At 36.3% G+C, this 20,298-nt stretch overlaps 2 protein-coding genes across 3 annotated transcripts; one reads left to right on the top strand and one right to left on the bottom strand.

The window, feature by feature from the left end:
• Positions 1–303: 303 nt before the first annotated feature.
• Positions 304–4,694, top strand: LOC132186908 (ferric reduction oxidase 2). The gene is made up of 8 exons (XM_059601026.2): positions 304–718; positions 807–909; positions 989–1,183; positions 1,282–1,516; positions 2,745–3,072; positions 3,201–3,444; positions 3,536–4,224; positions 4,417–4,694. The coding sequence occupies exons 1-8, from the start codon at positions 520–522 to the stop codon at positions 4,557–4,559; spliced, it is 2,136 nt and encodes a 711-aa protein (XP_059457009.2). The 5' UTR covers positions 304–519; the 3' UTR covers positions 4,560–4,694.
• A 604-nt stretch (positions 4,695–5,298) lies between these two features.
• LOC132186623 (uncharacterized) lies at positions 5,299–17,982 on the bottom strand. 2 transcript variants are annotated; one of them, XM_059600610.2, is made up of 23 exons: positions 17,605–17,982; positions 17,372–17,479; positions 16,418–16,566; positions 15,695–15,776; positions 15,121–15,536; positions 13,964–14,396; positions 13,648–13,871; positions 13,002–13,197; positions 12,702–12,847; positions 12,454–12,628; positions 12,265–12,318; positions 11,639–11,818; positions 10,102–10,214; positions 9,080–9,259; positions 8,509–8,566; positions 7,258–7,317; positions 7,127–7,168; positions 6,910–7,037; positions 6,657–6,789; positions 6,479–6,556; positions 6,056–6,172; positions 5,583–5,645; positions 5,299–5,486 (listed from the first exon to the last, which is right to left on the bottom strand). In XM_059600610.2, the coding sequence occupies exons 1-23, from the start codon at positions 17,749–17,751 to the stop codon at positions 5,400–5,402; spliced, it is 3,369 nt and encodes a 1,122-aa protein (XP_059456593.2). In that variant the 5' UTR covers positions 17,752–17,982; the 3' UTR covers positions 5,299–5,399. The 2 variants fall into 2 exon arrangements, with proteins under 2 accessions (XP_059456593.2, XP_059456592.2); XM_059600609.2 differs by having other exon boundaries at positions 6,657–6,792; positions 17,605–17,981.
• Between the last annotated feature and the right edge of the window lie 2,316 nt (positions 17,983–20,298).

Below are 20,298 nucleotides of genomic sequence, written 5' to 3'. Positions count from 1 at the left end.
GCTAGATTGTATCAAAAATTCTTTTTTCCCAAAGGCCAAAATTAGAAACAAATTAAAGATTAAAAAACATTTTTTAACATTTTTCATAGGAGGGGGTTGGTTGCCCTCTAGTTCCGTGTGTGATTATTTGATGATTATGAAACAATAATGAGCCATATATGTCATATAATTAACAGCCTGCATGAACCTTGCAATTAGCTCAAGTCCTCAATATTGCCTTTTATGGTCCCTCTCTCTCTCTCTCTCTCTCTCTCTCTCTCTCTCCTTTTCTCTTTTTCGATGAAAGCTTGGCCGACATTCTAGCTAGCAGCACTGTAGCAAGAGACGTGAACCATGCTTATTTTCTAAATAAATTCTCACACCTCACCCTTCCCATGTAATAGAATATCACTTACAAATTCCTCCTATAAATATACTATTCTCTCACTCCTCACACTTACCCATTATATGTATAAGAATCTCCAAATATCACTTCTATAATATTGAGAGAGAAAGAGAAAGAGAGAGAGAGAGAGGAACATGGATGCAAGTGTGGTGAAAAAATCATCTTCTTCCCATGAAGAAATCAGCAGAATTCAGGCAGCCATAATGCTACTATTGATGGCAGTGTCTCTGGGGTCTCTTTTGGTCTGGATCATGATGCCCACCAACACATACAGGCAAAGCTGGCTGCCTAATATCCGAGCAAGCACTAACTCCACATACTTCGGGACACAAGGTAATTAATTATTTTATTTAGAACCTAAAACTTCTTAAATTTTTAATTTTCTGAATTTTCTTAAATCACTTCAAAATCCATGTTACAGGTGCAACGCTTCTGATTTACACTTTCCCCATCCTGTTTGTTGCTGCCGTGGGCTGTGTGTACCTCCATGTTGGAAAGAAATCGAATAATAATAAAATAGAAAGGTGATTTTTTTTTTCCCTGATTACAAGAAATAAAGAAAACTCGTTCTAACAAGTTTCTATGATGAACCGTAACGAACAGAAACGGCAGAAATCATCGGTTTGCCTCATGGAAGCGGCCGGTGCTCGCAAAAGGCCCTCTGGGGATTGTTTCCAGTGTAGAGCTAGGCTTGTTCATCATGTTCATTGCACTCCTGGTTTGGTCGTTTGCAACATATATACGTGTCAGATTTGCTAAAATCACCCCACAAGTAGCCGCACATGACGGCGAGAAAGTGTAAGAATTTCCTTAACAAGTAACAATAATATTAATGTTTATAGCTAGCCACGTACGATTCACTGAGATTCAGTCCACTCGTTGTGTTTGTGTGACAGATGGCAATATAAATTGGGGTCTGCAGCTCTAGTCCTAGGCCTGGTTGGGAACATATGTCTAGCATTTGTGTTCTACCCGGTGACACGTGGGTCGACGGTGCTGCCACTCTTTGGCCTCACCTCCGAGGGAAGCATAAAGTACCACATATGGCTTGGACACATCGTCATCACCCTCTTCACAGCTCATGGTATTTGTTACATCGTCTCCTGGGTCGTCACCAATAGAGTTTCAGAGGTAATATATATTAATTACCTATCATAATTTTTATTTATTTGTTTGTTTAAACGAAAAGTACTGTTTTTGAAAAGAAACGGAAAGCAAGCTAGCTAGCTAGGTTTTGGGTTTGGAAGAATATATGTGTACGTAAGCTAGGTTTTGTTTTGATGTTGTTCACGCGAAAGAAGATGATAGTGGTGGTCCGGTAGTGGATGGACCCCACTCGTCAGCATGTGTGGCTGCCGGCTGGCTTGCAGATGGAGATGGTAACCGGTGGGATTTATACGTCAATGCTGTTGTGGGGTTATTGCAGAATTTGGACACGTGTTTTTCATGCAGAAACTGGAGTTCCTTTTTTGGAATCTTTTAGTCGGTTGACTTTTCTTTATGGGGCCCACAGGCCACAGGGATAGTGCCGGTAACACGTACGTTTGTGGTGGAAGCCTTTCAGCACCAGGACTTGTGGAAGTGGATGGACCTGACATCGTATAATCATGTGCTAGCTAGGGGCCTAATGGCCTATGCCCAACAACGTGAGTTAGTGAATCGTGCCGAACTAGGAATTTACACCAAAGGTTTTTTGTCGGTGTTATATAATTCATCGATTATTTTTTAAAAATCTTATATTATATTATTTAATTATTTAATTAATATTTTAACACTTAAGCTTAAAAAATAAATTATTGAGTCAAGATTCAGATTCTTACTTTGATAACATATTAATTTATTTTCAAAGTGTATTGCATTTATGAATTTAAAAACCTAGCTAGTAAAAGGTATTAATAAAGAACAATAAATTTAATTATTTAATTAATACAACTTAACAATTACATACTCCAAATATAGAAAGAGAATTATTATTATTATTATTATTATTTTAATTTAACTGTTATTGTTTTCTCAAAGAATAGTTCAATCGGTTGGATATTATGTCATCAACAGCGGTAAGCCATCTATATCTCTTTTGAAAACTTTAGTTTTCAATCTTAACTATCTTGGGTTTGTGGCAAATCAAAGATGATTGATTGGACTGACTCCAACTCCAAAAACAATTTGAACCCAGATTTATTTCGATAACTTTCAAAAACAAAAAAAAAAAAATTGAGGAGGAAGATCAAGAAGAGATGAATTACAATTTCATTATACATGCCATGCATGATACACCCATTTCATGTTCCTTTTCCTCTATATATAATCTCAAGATGCAAAAATTAAAATTTTCCTGGTTTAATTTGTTGGAACGCAGATGGTAAAATGGGACAAAACTGGGATATCAAATGTGGCTGGAGAGCTATCTTTGCTTGCCGGATTGGCCATGTGGTTAACAACCTTCCCCCGCATACGCAGAAAATTCTTCGAGCTCTTCTTATACACTCACAACCTTTACATCCTCTTCATCATTTTCTTCATACTCCATGTTGGCATCTCTTACGCTTGCATTATGCTTCCCGGCTTCTACCTATTCGCCGTCGACCGTTACCTAAGGCTTCTCCAGTCACGCCAAAGAGTTCGAGTCGTTTCTGCCCGCCTTTTGCCTTGCCAATCTCTAGAACTCAACCTCGCCAAGAGCCCCGGTAAAGCTTTTGCATAATGATTGAGATTCAAATGTTGATTTTCACTGTAATATAGATCGTGGTCTACTGAAAAGCATAGTCATGGAGATAATCTTTGAATTTGGTTTTCTAATCTATCATGCCTGCAGGTTTGAGTTATAATCCCTTGAGCATCATGTTCATAAACGTGCCTAGCATTTCCAAGCTACAATGGCATCCTTTTACTATCACTTCTAACAGTAACTTGGAGCCTGAGAAGATCAGCATTGTTGTTAAAGGCGAAGGAAGTTGGAGCAAGAAGCTCAACCAGATGCTTTCATCACCTTCTTCCCCGAATCGTCTCGAGGTCTCGGTTGAAGGACCGTATGGCCCGGTTTCAACGGATTTTTTAAGGTTTGCAAGAAAGCAAATACATGTCTTTTTGTATATAGTAGCTTGATGATGTTTCAAACATTGGTTAATGATTGCATGTTTCTGCATGCAGCTTTGACACTCTGGTGATGGTGAGTGGAGGTAGTGGCATTACTCCATTCATATCTATCATTCGAGAGCTCGTATTTCTGAGCACAACGCCTAATTGCAGTACTCCAAAAGTGAAACTAATTTGTGCATTCAAGAACTCTCCAGACCTTACCATGCTGGACCTCATCCTTCCTATCTCTGGAACCCCCTCTGAAATTTCCAATCTGCAGCTACAAATTGAGGCCTTTGTAACAAGAGACAAAGAACCCAAAACAGAGGAATCAAAGCCGGTTAGAGCCATATGGTTCAAGCCCCATGCAGCAGATGCGCCCTTCTCTGCCATTTTAGGCCCCAACAGCTGGCTTTGGCTTGGGATGATAATAACGTCTTCCTTTGTCATTTTCCTCATTTTAATTGGAATCATTACTCGTTATTATATATATCCTATCGACCACAATACAAATAACATATTTCCAACCTCTGCGAGAGCTGTGATAAATATGTCGGTCATCTGCATCTGCATAGCCATGACGGCTAGTGCAGCAGTTTTTTCAAACAAGAGGCGGAATGCTGCTGAAGCTAAGCAGGTTCAGAACATGGAAGAGGCAACGGGGTCTCCGGGGTCGCATGATATGGAGTTGGAAAGCCTCCCACACCAGTCTCTTGCACAAGCTATCAATGTGCATTATGGTCGAAGACCTGACCTAAAGAGTGAGCACCCTTTACAATAAAATTAAATTTCTATATCTTTTTTTTTTTTTTTTTTGTCATTTCTTCAAACACCTTCCCTGCACCATTATCATCACTACCACAGAATCGACAACCTCTTCTACATCAAGCTCCACCGTACAGTAACTAATAAGCTCAAGGAAATGCTTTGTTTCGTTTTGTTTTCTCTTGCAGAAATGCTTCTGGCCGAGTGCAAGGGATCGAGTATCAAAGTTGTCGCGTCTGGGCCGAAGAGTTTGAGACAAGAGGTTGCGACCATTTGTTCATCGGGTTCTGCAGATAATGTGCACTTTGAGTCCATCAGCTTCAGCTGGTGAGTGTCGAGTTAACTCACCTCGTCTACAAATGTCCGTGTTTAGACGACGACTATATTGCAAAAGACAATACTTCTTGTGGTGACTTCTACTTTCTTGTGGCTCTATTTTGTTAAAAATATATAAATATCTGTTTAGTTTCGTTGTAACTTTTTTTTTAAAAAAAAATTAAATGATATGATAACATGTACGTCATTAGATATATAAAATCTAATATGGACTATGAAATAAATCTTCCGTTTCAACATGCGCATATTAACAACATTGTCTTCTCGAGGAACCATGCACTTGAACTGTGAAAGGAAATCATGGTTACAAATTCAATATCGTGTACATGAGTTTCACAGTTTTTCTCAGTTTAAATTGGTCACACACTGACAATATAACTATTTTATTCAAAACTCATTAGCATGAGATAAAATGGAGATATGGGTGAGCATGTTGTCAACCAACAAAATAAGTGAAGCACCTACAGGATCAAAGGCTCTTTCTCTATATGCATAGAAATTATACACATGTAAAATAACAAAACAATCAAAAAATTAAAAATTAACTGTGCGTATGGTCTCCCCGTGTCGGTTTTGTTCCTCATCTACAAGAAAGAAGGATTCTGTAATTCCAATGACACCAGCAATACTATAGTTTTTATTGAAATTATTAAATCAAACGGACGCCATGATTTAGATTCCTGGTGCTCATTGTCCGCTCCATTCCATGGATGCTTGGTCATTGTATGGGGACTTTGACTGAAATTTGCTCCGGTCAAGGAAACGTTCCCGATGAATTACTTCAATTAGCAACAATTTGTTGTTCGAGTCTAGGATAGGAAATCCAAATCTGCCCTCACTTCTCCTCCAAATTTGCAACTGATGAAAGTTTTTCTTCCAAGTCTTCAAGCAGATCGTGGTATTCAGCAAATCCAGGATGCGACTGAAGATGATAAATCAATAAAGGAAAATGAGATATGCAGATATGACCAATTGCATGATTATTTTTAAATTGAAGAAAGCTTTGAGGCAACTATACCTGCAAGGTAATGCCGTATGCTTTCCATAGACGCATATCATGCCGGAAAAGATCAAAAAGAACCTGTGCAAATTTACAACATGGATTGATAAAAGGTCCAGAGTTGGTATATGACCGACATGATGAGACGTATACGTCACTTTATTCTTCCTTCTCTATAACAGAAGATCTCCATGAGCGACTATACCATATGCCTTTCTATCAGTCGCTTGCATGCGTATGGATGAGGGAGAAAGCTAAAAGCATTAGTGGCTTTCCACAAAGTATTCCGCTTTTAGAGAGAATTCAAAAGGTTATAATTGCTACTCCAGTTTGAAAATTCTTACCAAATAAATTACAGCCCCACATTAATAAAATGTCTTTCATGGGTTTCTCATTATTCATAAAGGCTAATACAAGTATTATCTCAGGACAAGTAATACTAACAATGCTGATGCATAATGCAACTATAATATAAAGGAAGCAAACTGTACCTCAGACCGTCTTAGAAGTGTAGCCAACACAACTATCCACTCTTTGAACTTGACAGAGCACATATGAGCCAAAAGGAATTCGGCATCCAACCGGCTCTGCAAGGTACCCATCTGAAGCTGGAAACACAAGGGGAGGATTCAGTGAGGGGGGAAGAGAGAGAGAGTCTTTAAAAAATATAATTTTTTTTTTAAGAATGAATATTCCAGAATTAAATGCATTATCATGCTTTGTGCTTTAAGTCACATATTCAAGCCTCTGCATCAGTTCTTCAATGGTTAGAATTCTATAATAAAACTATGATCAGTGCTTTCCTTGTATAGAAAACCCATCAGTGATGCTAATATGTGACTAGATGGCTTTGAAGGTTTTAACAACAAAGAGAAAAAGATTTTGAGCATTGAAGAGTTTTCTGATGTAAATGCCTTTTGACCAAGTAGTTCAAGCCCTGAAGCAAAGTTCTCCAAGCGAGCACATCCATATCTTTCTCTTTGGAGATACTCCTGCAATATATTGTAGTCAAAAAAATTAAAATCGCTTTGCAGTTGAATATATCATGCAGAAAGAAATTTAATATATATATATATATATATCTTTTCTTACCACTAAATCAAACTGAGTGCCTTTTACAAACGCAACAAGCTTGGAAAGTTCTTTCCCTGACATTAAATAACTAGCATGGTTTTCTAAGATACTTTTTACAGAAGCAACATGTGCACTCTGCTCTTTGATTGAGCTGCTGCTTGAACAGGGGGAAAAAAAGGATGCCTAGTTAGTATAATTTGGAATGTCAAAGCTGCCAGGGTCAGAGATTCATTAGGAAAAAAAAAAAAAAAGGTAGAAAAATTACAATAACCTTTTCTCCAAGGACTGACTCCGGTGACTAGAACGGAATACAAAATAGCCCAAGAATCTAGGAGATAATTTGTCTGAATCTGTAGATGCCTGTTCATATTCCCTTCCAGATCTTAACAAGAACCTTACCTGAGAACAAAATAAAAAAGTTATTATCCCCTCTGTGAGTTACAGGTATCAACTGTCGAAAGAAGCATGAAATCATGTCAAAATCATACCAGCTCCCCAGCAAGTTCATATAATGATTCATCAAGTGTTGCCTGCAGAAGGTTTGACAATCACTGTCAAACAAACAGGGAAAAAAGATTGAACATGAAATAAAAATTTGTAACCTACTACTAGTCTCTACCTGTAATAAGCGTAAAGCACAGTACTGACTGACGGCAGGACCTTCAAGTTTAGCAATAACCTGCAACATTAAAGGCAAAATGAATTAATAAAATTACAATAACAGATTGACACTAATAATTATATCAAATCTAAAGAAAGAAATTTATATATTTTATAGTTCCTCATATTCAGCTAATATAGTGCATAACATGGGGTACACATCTTTTAATTATATGAAAATATTACAATTCAATTGCAAGGTTTATGAGGTGTGAACTCTGAGGTGTGGTCTCCAACCGATTGAGCTACCCTTAGAATTATAAAAACAAAGACAGTTGTCTTACCAATCAAGTTCTATGTGAACTTTGAAAGAAATAATTTCTAGGGAATGGAGTGTATCTTCAGTGAGTGTTTTGAAAAGGGTTTTTTGTGTTTTTATTTGAAAAGAGTTCTTGATATGATAGAAAGTTGAGAAATGTTTTCGATAGAGTTCTCATTTGGAAAGTTGTCTGTGGCATCCATAGAAGAAAATTGTTTGGTTAACTTTTTTAAAAGTTGTGTTTTAGTGTTTCTAAAAAGAAAAAAACTCTCAGAATTGTTTTCAAATTATAAAAGAAACAAAAAAAAAAATAATAAAAAAAAAAAAAAAAAAAAAAAAACAGGGGTGGTCTAAATAAAAAATAAAAAGTTAAAAAAGAAAAAAAGAAAAAAAAAAAGCCACTCAGGTGGCAAAGTGGCCGCCCCTGTTCTGTTGGGTGTAGCCGTGCCTCTTGGGCCACACCCTCTTGGCCGCTAGGGTGGCCTTGTGCAGTCACCCCTCTCGCTCACCTATCTTTTGTTTTTTTAATTTTCTTTTTATAAATAACATGACAGCCTGCACACTCGCAAAAATAAGCATATGCTTTCTCAAAATATTTCAAGCTAAAAAGTGTGTTTTATTTTTTGAGAAGTGTTATGTTTTGTCCTTTGAAAAGTGTTTCATTTAGTAGCTTATTTTCAAAAAGTTTGTTTTAGGAGAAGACTGATGGCATCATTTTTGAGTAAAGACACATATTGTGCTGAAGAATAATGACAACTTACCCTATTTCACAATGAACCTTAACTCTTTTTTTTTTTGATAAGTAATTGGCCCCAAGGGACAATGAACCTTAACTCTTAATCAACAAAAATGAAATTTTTGCCAAAAATTATAGGACGAAGAAGCAAGACCATGATAATTTTCAACACCCAGAAGCTTATCATATTTAAAAGAAAAGATAGTATTTCTTACAAGTATATAGCAAGCAGCAGTACGGTACCATCTCCGCTGGAAGCATTCCTCAAACAACCTAAACAATGGAAAGAACTAAAAGTTAAAATATAAAAAATAAAAAGAACTTGTGATAATAAGGTAAACCTTAATATTAAGCAAAAACTGAAAAACAATGGGAATGTTTAAATTCTTGCTTGACCAAATAGAGCTTATGACACAAGTGACACCAGTGATGTTTGCAAGACCTGAGACAAATAGTTGGTAGGATAAGCGCAAAAATCCACTTAAATAAGAGTAACAAATTGTTGGCAACTTATGGACCACAGACATGAGGTAAAGTGTATGCTATGTCCAGGTAATAGCTTTTATCTTGATAAGGCACAAACTAGGGGCTAATCAAGCACGACTCTGGGGAGCAAATAGCCAACCAGGTCTACCCGCAGGAGATCTAGAACATTTCCAAACCACATTGAAATAACCAGTGTCTATCCTTGTTAAGTTTCTAAATATATGACTCTGATGAACTTCAAACAAGAGGTCAAAATATTCAAAAAAATATATATATAAAAGTTGAAATGAAACACTGAACTCTGTTGATCTTCCAGCAGCAGAGAATAAATCCGCCCAATGTCGACCATCGGTTTTTCTTGCAACACTTACAACCACATCAAAATACTCTGGGAAACTTCTGATCAAATCACAGGTCTTCTCCAGAAGAGAGTAATTGCTAGCATATTTAGGGACTGGGTGGTTCTTGTTTACATTTTGCCTGCAGTCCAATTAACATGGTAAGTGACATGGTTAGCATAGTCACAGATACATGGGAAATATTAAAATCTCAACCTATGGACAAATAACATAGAAAGAGAGAACAGTCAACGCAAAATGTGAAGCAAAATATACCAAACCAACCTGTGTATCAATAGCTTCTTAAAAAGTTAACTTCCCCCAAATAGAGAAGAAAAAAAAATTGCTAGAAGTCAAATACTTTAAGAGTGCAGAAAGCATCATTAATGTCAAATGAACAATACACTTAATTAAGGGGCCAACTATCATGTTGATATAATGGCTCAAGACTTCATCAAGGTTGATGGGTGTTAGAATATTAATTTAAATAATTAAATCCATATTTTTTATCACCTCAAGCTTTTGGAACAAGTTGTAATTTAATGTGGTATCAGAGCAGAAATCCTAAATTCGAGCCCTAGCTCCATAATTTAACCCCCTCTCAAAATTTAGTTAAATATTCCATGTGTTAGCCTCACTTGTTGATTGAGAGTTTGAGCTAACCCGTGAGAGAAGGTGTTAGAATATTAAGTTAAATGAGTAAGTCCACAATTTCTTATCAATTTAAATTGTTGGGACGAGTGGTGATTTATCAAGGGGGTTTCATCAGCAAGGAGGAGTCTACCCAAATGTGCAGCCAACTGTTTCCTTCTACGCACTAAAAGTCAATTCACTTGAGCAACAAAATATGGAGCATGTTCCATAACATATGTCCAAAGGAAGGAAGATATTTTAGAGACCAATCTTATACAACCAGTTCTAGGAGAAAGTATTGAAGCCGAAAGTCAAAACTCATTCAATTTCCCTTCCCTCATTAGAAATTACCTGGTTATTTCTGTATCAAATACAGTGAAAAGAAGCCACTCCAGACAATGCGAAAAATGAGGCTTTTCTGCTGATAATTGCGCCAATCTTAAAGCCTCCTCCCTTTTGTCCCTCTGGCAAACACATACAAATACTGACTAAGAAGGAAACAATATCTCAAAAATAATATAGAAAACTGTTATTCATATAATATAGAACTTCAACCAACCGCTTAGGGTATTGGAGCCTACAAAATCAAAAAGGTCAGGGACTAGACATGCATCTTTTGACAAACCCAAGATTCAGATTCTAAGATAATAAGCCCTACATCGATTGAGTTTGGTTTAACCTGATGAGCTCTACCTGGCGCATTACACAAACACCAAACCAGTTATTTTGTGTTAGAAAATGACGTTTCTTAAGTTTGTTACAAGTAAACAACAAAAACCTATCGGCTTTTCTGGTTGAGAATGTCAATCAGTTATTGTAGATCTCCACATATAACTATGGTGAACAATCATGACATATTGACATATAAATAACTAGGCTTTGCATAAGGTTGAGCCAATCATAAATTCTAACGTTAATGATCTGCGCATTAGTAAATAATTCATTGCTTTACAAAAGTAATTCAGTTCCAAAGTCATACTTATACTTGACAGAATTCAAATCTGTACCAACCACCATCAAACATACCAGTCCCAACTTTGTCTTATGATTTTACAAATTTTATCAAAAGCAATTGACTAGAAGCTGAACCTGCTAATATCCTAAGCACCACCTAATAGCCTTGTTAGTTGCTAGAAGTCCATATTATGCATGTTAATTTTTAAATTGATGATAAGGATTTGTTGCATATTCCTCCTGGGCATGAGGATAAACTGCTTAGCCCGTCAAGGGTGAAAGCTCTTGCGTTACCTGGTAACTGGTTCTGGCGGGTGGGGTCAGTTACCCGTAGGAGTTTGATTAACGGTGAGGATTGTTGTACAGTATGCGTTTGCGACGTGCAATTAATCTGAGTAAAGTTCTCCTACGTTATCAACAAAAAAAAAAAAAAAGGATTTGTTGCATATGCCAATGAGTTCTACCTCAAGGGGTACCTACTCCCCTATAAGTTTAGAATGGAGGATGAGATCGTCGGTTTAAAAGGTGCATGTGTAACTTACCAATAAGAATAACGACAATAATAGTAATAACTGGTTTTGCACATGAATATACTGAAGCAAATTTCAAACTATTATGACCAAATTTTCTCTTATTAGATAAGAAAAGCATAAGGCAAAGACATGAGATTGGGAGTTCCCGAGTAAAGACATGGGATTAGGAATTCATGCTATCTGCAGTTGAATTAGAACTGGGTTCCTTTCACAAAGTCCTAACACCACGATGTTCTTCTGCACACCCCTTGACCCCGCCACCCCCCAACACAAAAAACTCAGAACAGAACACAAAAAGAGGGGAGGGTTTTGGGGGGAAGAATACTTCACTTATAGCTTTCAGCATGAGAAAAGTAGACCTCCATATCAAACAATATAACACAAAAATGCAAAAGTTGTACCTGAAGAAGGTGTCGAAGTAGGCAATGAAGTATAGTTTGAGCTTGAGGAGTAGGCTCAAAACATGGAAACTCTGTGCATGCTGAGAATGACATTCTCTGGGAAACACCAACAACAACGCCAGCATTTGGAAGAAGCCCCAGGGGATATATCTCACGATCAAATTCCAGCTCCGGATCCAACTAAAAATTAATGCCGAGTTACTTTAACAACTCAGGGTACATTGACCAAATAACAGATTAAAGTACCTTAACCCCTAAAATTTCATTTTCAAAGATGCATAAATGTAAGGCTCAAGACTTTCAAAGACCGAAATAGGAAAAGCAAACACACTTCCAATAGGTAAATTGAAGTCATTTAATATCTAGTCTCAATAATCAGAAAACTTAATTTACTTATCAAAAAAATAATAATCAGAAAAGTTAATATCTCATTACCAAAGGTAAAAACATTAAGGCCATATTGCTTGCATGAAAGACAAACCAGTACTTAGAACAGAACTAAGTCCATCTTAATCAAAACTTATTAAACAAATAAATTACACAAAAATAAAAAAATAAAATAAAAACATTTCGGTTCAGTACTATCTGCCAACAGAGCACAATATAAAGTCTTAAAACATGAATACCTGCATGAAATCCTCCTGCTTAAAAGGGTCAACACCAGGAGATGGATACCAAACCTGTAAAAATAAGCTTCCAACCAGAATCTATATCAGACAAGTACAAATGACCAAAACTAGAGGTACATCATAATAGAGCCAAATGATAACTGATTTGAGTATTAAAAATCAATATAGACCTCAACAGTTTGTTACCTGCATCCCTCGGTGACCATAATCTAACCATGAAACTTCCTCAATTAAATTTGCTTTCTCCTCTGATTTACCACAAGTGACCCAAAATAATTCAACGGAGTCGGTAAGCTCCCTTTCATGTCCATCATCCAAATCAAGAAGTGAAAGCTCCCCATTTGCCCTCAATATCAAACATCTAGCATAATATGCATAATTCAGAGGCACGTGTATTGTGGAAGTTTCTATTTATCACTTCGGAGGACACATACCTTGCAGGCTCTCTAAGTAACAGATCTGAAGAGGAAGAAACGTGATTGTTTGGGATGCTCTCTCTCGGAAGCTGATCAGGGATAAAACGCATAGCTGCAGGATGGCTCTTTGCTGTCATGATTGAGAGTTCCCGTACTGTAGAAAGCTGTTTGTCATTTTATCACTTAAAAATGCATGAAGATTAAAGTTTCATTAAAGCACTCTTATTCAGAGTGCAAACTGAAACTTCAAGAATACAGAAAGTAGTATCATTTACAATGATAAACTTAAAGAAGAAGAACTAAAAAAGAATCCTTTACCTGTAAATCTGGGGTACTAGAAGGTGTCAATTCACCTAATAAATTCACATGTAATATGTGGACATCAAATGGCCGATACGTGACGAGAAGGTACTCTTGATAGACATCCATCACCATTGGTTTGGCAATCAATGGTTTCCGACCAAGCAGTGAGCTCTGATCAAGGTGATATCTAGGATAAAAGAGCAATTCATACCTACAATGGATCAATTTTTATAAGAATTATAAATAACGATGTCCTGCAGTATGAAATAAATGATCATCACTTCTTATCTACAGGAGGAACAGAAACCACATGAACAAAGAAATAGAAATAACAAGAAATAAATTATGATAACATATACAAAGTGATAAGGCCTACGCAATCAGCAAGGTCAGTGAATAGGCTTACCTAAATGTAATAAATATACAGCAATAATCCCAAAGTATTAACGTTTAAGACTTACTAAACCAAACTTGGAATAGATTTTATTTTTTATTTTTTATAGGTAATATCATCTTATAAAAAGCGCAAGGGGCGCAACCCATGTACACAGGAAATATACAATAGAGCCCACCTATACAAACTTTTCAGCTGAAAATGAAGCACAAAGATCTAGAAATAGATTAACTAAATAGAACATGTAACTGTGGATAATCATCTCACGTGTTAGAAGAATCAATGTAGTTGCAGACGACAACGATCTTCCCCACCCATAACAAACCTTTGCACTGAATCTTTTGTTCCTGTGTAACATCTCCGAAAACTCGCCACTTTTTCAACCGTATATCGTATAAGATTAACCCATGGAGACCAGCAACTGCTAGGTACATTCCATCCTTGCTAGCGGCCACATGTTGAACTGGCCAATTATGGGAGATGTATGAAACCTGAGCCAAGGCAAATCTTTATCAGCAAAATCCATATTGCAAGGATATCAATTGAGGACTTTTTTTTCAAGTTTGCAAGTCGAACACATAACTGGAAGGTTAAGATGAAGCATCTTCAGTTCGTCAGTATCTTCTGACTGCACAGCAAGCAACCGATCTTCGCCATAAATCACTTGGCGGACATATGTTGTGCCTGAAATTCCTCTGTTTAGGGAACATTTGCCAAAAGAAAATGCAAGAATTCTCTCAGAAGATCCTCCCTCAATAGCATAAAGCCTATATCCATATTCATCCCACTGCATCAGTGAGGTGCCACCCATCAAAGGTTCATACTTACTCTCCTGGTGTGGCTTAACCATTGGAGAAGATACAGAACTTAAACCAATTTGACGGATCGTTGACATCAAACGGCACCCAGAAACAGACCAAACTGTAAGCCCTCTTAACTTCCACCCAACTGCAAAACCTGAATTATCAGGTGTCCACGCAATACAGCTGACAGGGCCAGTATCATCCATTGCATATCTGCAAAATAACAATATAAAGACATAAAAACCTACCAAACTTTATGATCTACAATCTAAACTGATGAGGTTAAACTAACACTGATTAATAATCCTCAGTCGTCAAACATTTGGACTTGTCTCAAGACATAGGAAGCAGATATCAGCAAATAAAATCAAGTTGACTCATCCAGCAGAACAAATACACAATCCACTGTACCAACATGGTTGATCAATTTAAATGAACTGACCAAGAAAAAAGGAAATTCACAAAATCTGATACAAAAGCAAGCATGACATGCTTAATGTCTTATGATATAGAACTAAAATATAAAATTTCATAAATATACACAAAATTCCAGTTCTCATATCTACTGCAGGTCCACTTCAGCCACTCCCATGACTGCTTACAGAATTCAACCCCTTCCTTGGAGTCATGAGGTTACTTAATGTGGGACTTTCAAGACTCATGGGACACTTTTTTCTTTTAACCCTCTAGCAAGGCGATAGTGATGAAACAAATATTAAACAAGCATGGGGAGAAACTATTACACAAAGATGATATAAACCCAGAAAGAAAACCAATGGTATTTTGAAAACCTTAGCACCTTAACTGAGGTAAATGTATTTTATAATAGCCTCTGGAGATTTTCAGTTTCTGGCACTAGTACTACAAAGTAAAACCAAAAAAATCATTAAACTATGCCACCAATCTTCTAGCTTTACTAATTTTCCACAAGGCTTACCCCCAGTCATACAAAGACACAGTACGCATAAGTGATGCAGATTCTGCCAAGTCATATAACTCAACAACCCCTCTTCTGGTACCAACAGCAAGGATTTGTTGTTCAGAAGCTACTGAAGCACATACAGCATCACCAGAACCCAACTCTTTTTCAGCTTTAATAGATTCAGCTTGCTTTACACCTTTCTTACTTATAGAACATGACAATAGTTGTCCACCAGAATATAACACCAATAGCAACCTCAATGGAAGACTAAGCTCCAACTGGATAATGGCAGACTTCCTCGAGATATTGTTCTCAGAGATAATAACTCTTGAAGCCCCGCCAAAAGCACGGCCATTATCAAGAGACTTCGGCAGTAGAGTAATTTCACTGCTATCATGTCGGTAGGGATCAAGTTCAAACGATCCATAAAACTGTCAAGGAGAAGACAGTACAATAATACGGAGATCAATACAACTAGAAGCAAAATGTCACTCAATACTGAAAAAGGAGCTTAGAACATCAAGGGGCTAAAATAAATTGCCGAAGTACATTAGATTAACCACTAAAAATTGCTATGCCTATCAAGTACCTCCCCCTTCCAGGAGATGCTATATAAAGATCCACTAGAAAGTCCAAGTAGCATATTTTTATTATCGCATACAATATTGCTCCTGGCAAGAAAAATATTATATCAGTAAGAAACTGAGAAGAACGGTTTACAAGATCAAACCATAAAAAATAAAAACATCATGAAAATCAACATTTAATGCAGCATCAAAATATAACGATAAAAAAATAATTTTATCATTAAAAAAAAAAAAAATTGGTTGTACTATCAACAAGATTAACCCCATTATAAAGGAACACTAAATTTCTGATTCAAGTTGGAAAAAATAAAATTAATGGAACATTTGAGCAAGACAAATTCTTTCTGGACCAATATCATTTACAATTAAAAAACTTCCTTTTATACTTCCCTACACATTTTTTTTCTTAACAGCCACTTGGATGAGAGGCAGGTAAAAGTTAAAAAATTTTACTTTGCTCTTTGAGAAGTGTGAATCAGGCCTAAGGTACTTACATTCAGTTGTTTATGCCAGTAAAGCAAAATGTGGAATCATTTGCTACTATATCCATTTCATGCAGACTATATTCTATCTGATTTCCCTGATTACTTCATGGAATCAATAATTTTCATATGAACAGATTGAATTGTGTAAAATGCTAGCATATCTTTCCATTTTACTGAGACTAATAAGTATGACTGACTTAGAAGTTCAATTTCCCTAAATTAAAGTCCAAGGGTACTTACACTGTCAAGTCCTTTTCTGCAAAAGGCACCTGCTCACTTAGAAGAAGAGATATAGAAGCAAGAAACAAACCAGAGGGTTGCTTCCCTCCAATCTGTATTCTCTTCTCTGTAAACTGAATCTTAAAAATGTGAAGAAAGAAAGACGACGTCTGCAAATAAAGAGCACGTAAGCAATAGGATGACACATGTAAAAATCTTTTTAGACCTAGAACTGAACAAAGAAAAAGCAAGTACGTGTTCAACACAGAGTATGAAGCTACAGAAAATTAAGTTACATCCCTAAAGTCAAGACAATTATCATTTAGGTCAAAATGAATGTTTTTATCATCCTAAAAGATTAATGTACAAAGAGCAAACACACCTGTGGAGGGTGAGGGATGAGTGGTGAGGTCAAGCCAATGGTTCTTGGACCGGATGGCTTCTTCCCCCACAACCAAGGATTGGAGGGCAAGATCACGGGTTCAGTCAAGTGTAGGTGCTTGATTTGTATTTTTACCAACTAAAAAATGGTATGAAGGGCAAATAAAAACAAGTGCACATGGGAATCTAAAAGCAGTATTTCGTTAATGGCATCAAGTTTTACTTCCAGATATAGTGGAACTACTAAGGCACATAAAATCTTATACAATTTATTCATAGGTAAGGAGAAGTGTATTCTTAAATTCATTGGACCTCAGTAACAAAGCTACACTTGATCAATTAAATTGAATTTGCCAGCATTCTGTTTCCAAAGGTGCACACACAAAGCGGCATGGCTACACATAAACAGCACAATGCAAGACAACCGACTCCCAATTCCATCGGAAATGGTGAAGCATTTTGTCATTTCAGTTTCCTACATGATGCCCATCACTTTAACTCATTAACACTCTTTTTCTGTTTTGGGTTGGTGAACTGACAAAAATACATTAATACAATAAACCAAAAGTACACATCAAAAAATGAAACACTTACAAGAACAGCGATTAACTTGGCATCAGGGCTCCACACAGCCTGCAAATTCTCTCCCTCACGCTGAACCGAATCCGAACTCCTCTTGTACTTTCCTAATCTCACCTTGTGCTAAAACCCAAATTCAGCAAAAAAGAAAATGTTAAAACCCAACAAATTCAGCATTCCCGAATCAAAAACACACATACCCACATTCAAATACACACAAATACGTGTATATATACGAGAATTGGTACCTGGGAAGAGCTCCAAAGCTCTAAATGAGAGGGGGAGACGACTAACAAGAGTCGATTGAAGACTTTGAGGTAGATGATTTGCTGGGAAGAGGGGCAAAGCCCAGGTTCCAGTGGGATCACCTGAGGCCATCCATATGCCATATACATCTTCTTCTTTGATTTGGTTTTTGGGTAATTGTAATGAAGTGGAGATCTGAGAATTAGAGGGTTCGGATCAGAGAGAGCTTAGGGGATGTGGGAGAGATCTGATGCATTTTCTAACAGAAACAGAGAGTGATGCACCCATTTCAGTTGGATCTCAACCTTCACGAGAGCCCATCTCTTTTTCACAATTTTTTCTACGTCGTCGTCTTCTTCTTCTTCTTATTTTTCTTGTTTTATTTTTTATTTTTTATTTTCTTTTGTATTTTTTGGTGGAGAAAATGTTTGTTGGTGCAGATGTCACGTTGTATTCAATCACGCGATGGCCATTTGGCATTACTATGCGTATTTTGGTTTGATATAAAATGTTTTGGATCCAATATAGTGATTTTTTTTTTTTTTAATTATCAACATATTTATCTGAAAGAATTATAAATCCATTTTAAAATGTTTACCATCTTTAAAAGTAATTTTTGTTGTATACCTCTTTTTGTAAACAATGAAGATTTTACTTTATTTTTCTATTCAACAGACAGCGGGAAAAACTAACTATGATTATTATAAATGTGTGTAATCATAGTAACACTTATATGTTTGGAGCGACACAAAATAGACATAAACGGTGGGAATCGCAACTGCAACCCAACCCTCCATCATGGCATCAATATAAATTAAAACGATTTACACTAATCAGGCATGAAAATTTTCATTACGGAGTTCAAACCATACGCTAGTTTGTATCTAACCATAAGGGCGGAACTAGCCATTCGATTGAGGGGGGCCAGGCCATAGGGTGGTCCCCAAAAAAATAGACCTTTAAAAATTTTAATTTTGCCCCCCACACCCAATAAATTTTATTTTTAAAATTTTGTCTCTCCAAACTAAAAGTTTTAGTTCTGTCCCTGTCTAATCACTTTGAATTTTCTTTTTTTGGCTATTCAACCACCACCCTAGATGGTAACGAAGATTATGCTCGACTATGTTCATATTTGTAGAATATGATTTTACATTGATTTGTCTACATAAATTTCTTTATTCAATGTAACTTTCCTACTTTAACAACTTCTAAAATATATATTTCCTCAAAAAAAAAAAAAAAAAACTTCTAAAATATATATATAAGCCATCGAACCCTAGAAATAGAGCCATGCAGTGAGAGTATAACAAAGTTGGGGGGGAGTTACAACTCCGTCCTCCCCGCCCCCTTCTCCTCATTTTTCTCACATCCACTGTAGATCGATCAAGGTGCGTGTGTCAATTGTCATCGGGGTGCATTCTAGCAGCATGTGATTGGCCAGTTGTGGCGAGTAGAACGCGTAAGAGTATGTTGGGTTTTTGTTATTATATTTTCATTATTTTTAAATAAAAATGTATTTTCTCTATATCAACTTTTAGTATCGATCTATGAGGTAAAGTTTTATTTATTTTCTTAGGTTTTGTTTTCCCGAATTATTAAGAATAACGAAATTAATTTATGATCGGCCTTTTATTTTATGGTTCCTTTTTGGAGAGCAAACCATAAACCAATGAGTGTGTTTTTTAGTCGTGTACTAGACATGCACAGTGAGCCCCACATTTTAATAAACAACTCAAAAAGAAAATGAGGGTTGAATAAAACGAGTCGATACTAATTACATTTATGTGTAATTATACCTCTTATTTATGCAAGTTGATCTTACTATATTCCACCTTAAATAATAATAATAATAATAATAATAATAAAAACCTATAAACACCAAAAAAAAAAAAATCAATTATAGTGTTAATTTATAGATTATGCAAGGTAATCTCACTATGAATTAATTACACACGATCTCACTTATCATATTGTTAATAAAAACTCTTGGCTAGACGCTAGATGAGTATTTTTTTTTTCAATTATAATTTCATGACACCTTAGAAATACATCTTATTGGCAGTAATTTTTCTAATATTATATTAATATTTCTGTATTGTAAGTTTCACCCACGAAGTATCCTGCCTTCCGTACCCTTGCTGTGATATTTAAATAAGAAGAAATCAGAAAAAATAAATAAATAAATAAAAAGAAGTGAAAAACAAATTATTTCAAACGGGCCGAATCACTAGTTGTATGTCCATAAGCCCAATTATGAACATACCTTAAGGCTTATGTTAAGTAAGAAAGTGCAACTATGAACTATTGGTGATTTTAAGTTTTAACCCAATTTTAAAAACCAGTTTTGCAATGGGCTTAGAATAGGGCCGAATTATCCTATTTCAAGCCCAATACAGAATAAAAGGCCAATATTCACGGCCCATAGAAGCAGGCCGATTATCTCATTGCCGACAAACAATAATTAGTATCTGAGAGAGAGAGAGAGAGAGAAGCAAAATATAGAGGGAAAGACATGGAGGGATGGATGTTATTTGTTTGTAGAAGCATGTTGCCAAGCAGGCGGCAGGCGGCGGGAAATGTCAGAGTAGTGCACATGCTCCATTTTTTTTCCTCCTGTTTTTGACCAGAGATCAAGAAACACGTGTAAAAAAACAGTCTAAATATCTCTGCCGACCATTTCTATGATGATCCTGACA

The sequence above is a fragment of the Corylus avellana genome, chromosome 6, assembly GCF_965113065.1.
Source record: "Corylus avellana chromosome 6, dhCorAvel1.hap1.2, whole genome shotgun sequence".
Taxonomy (NCBI): Eukaryota; Viridiplantae; Streptophyta; class Magnoliopsida; order Fagales; family Betulaceae; genus Corylus; species Corylus avellana.
The sequence above is the reverse complement of the archived record's forward strand: the minus strand, read 5'-3'. Positions and strand labels throughout refer to the sequence as shown.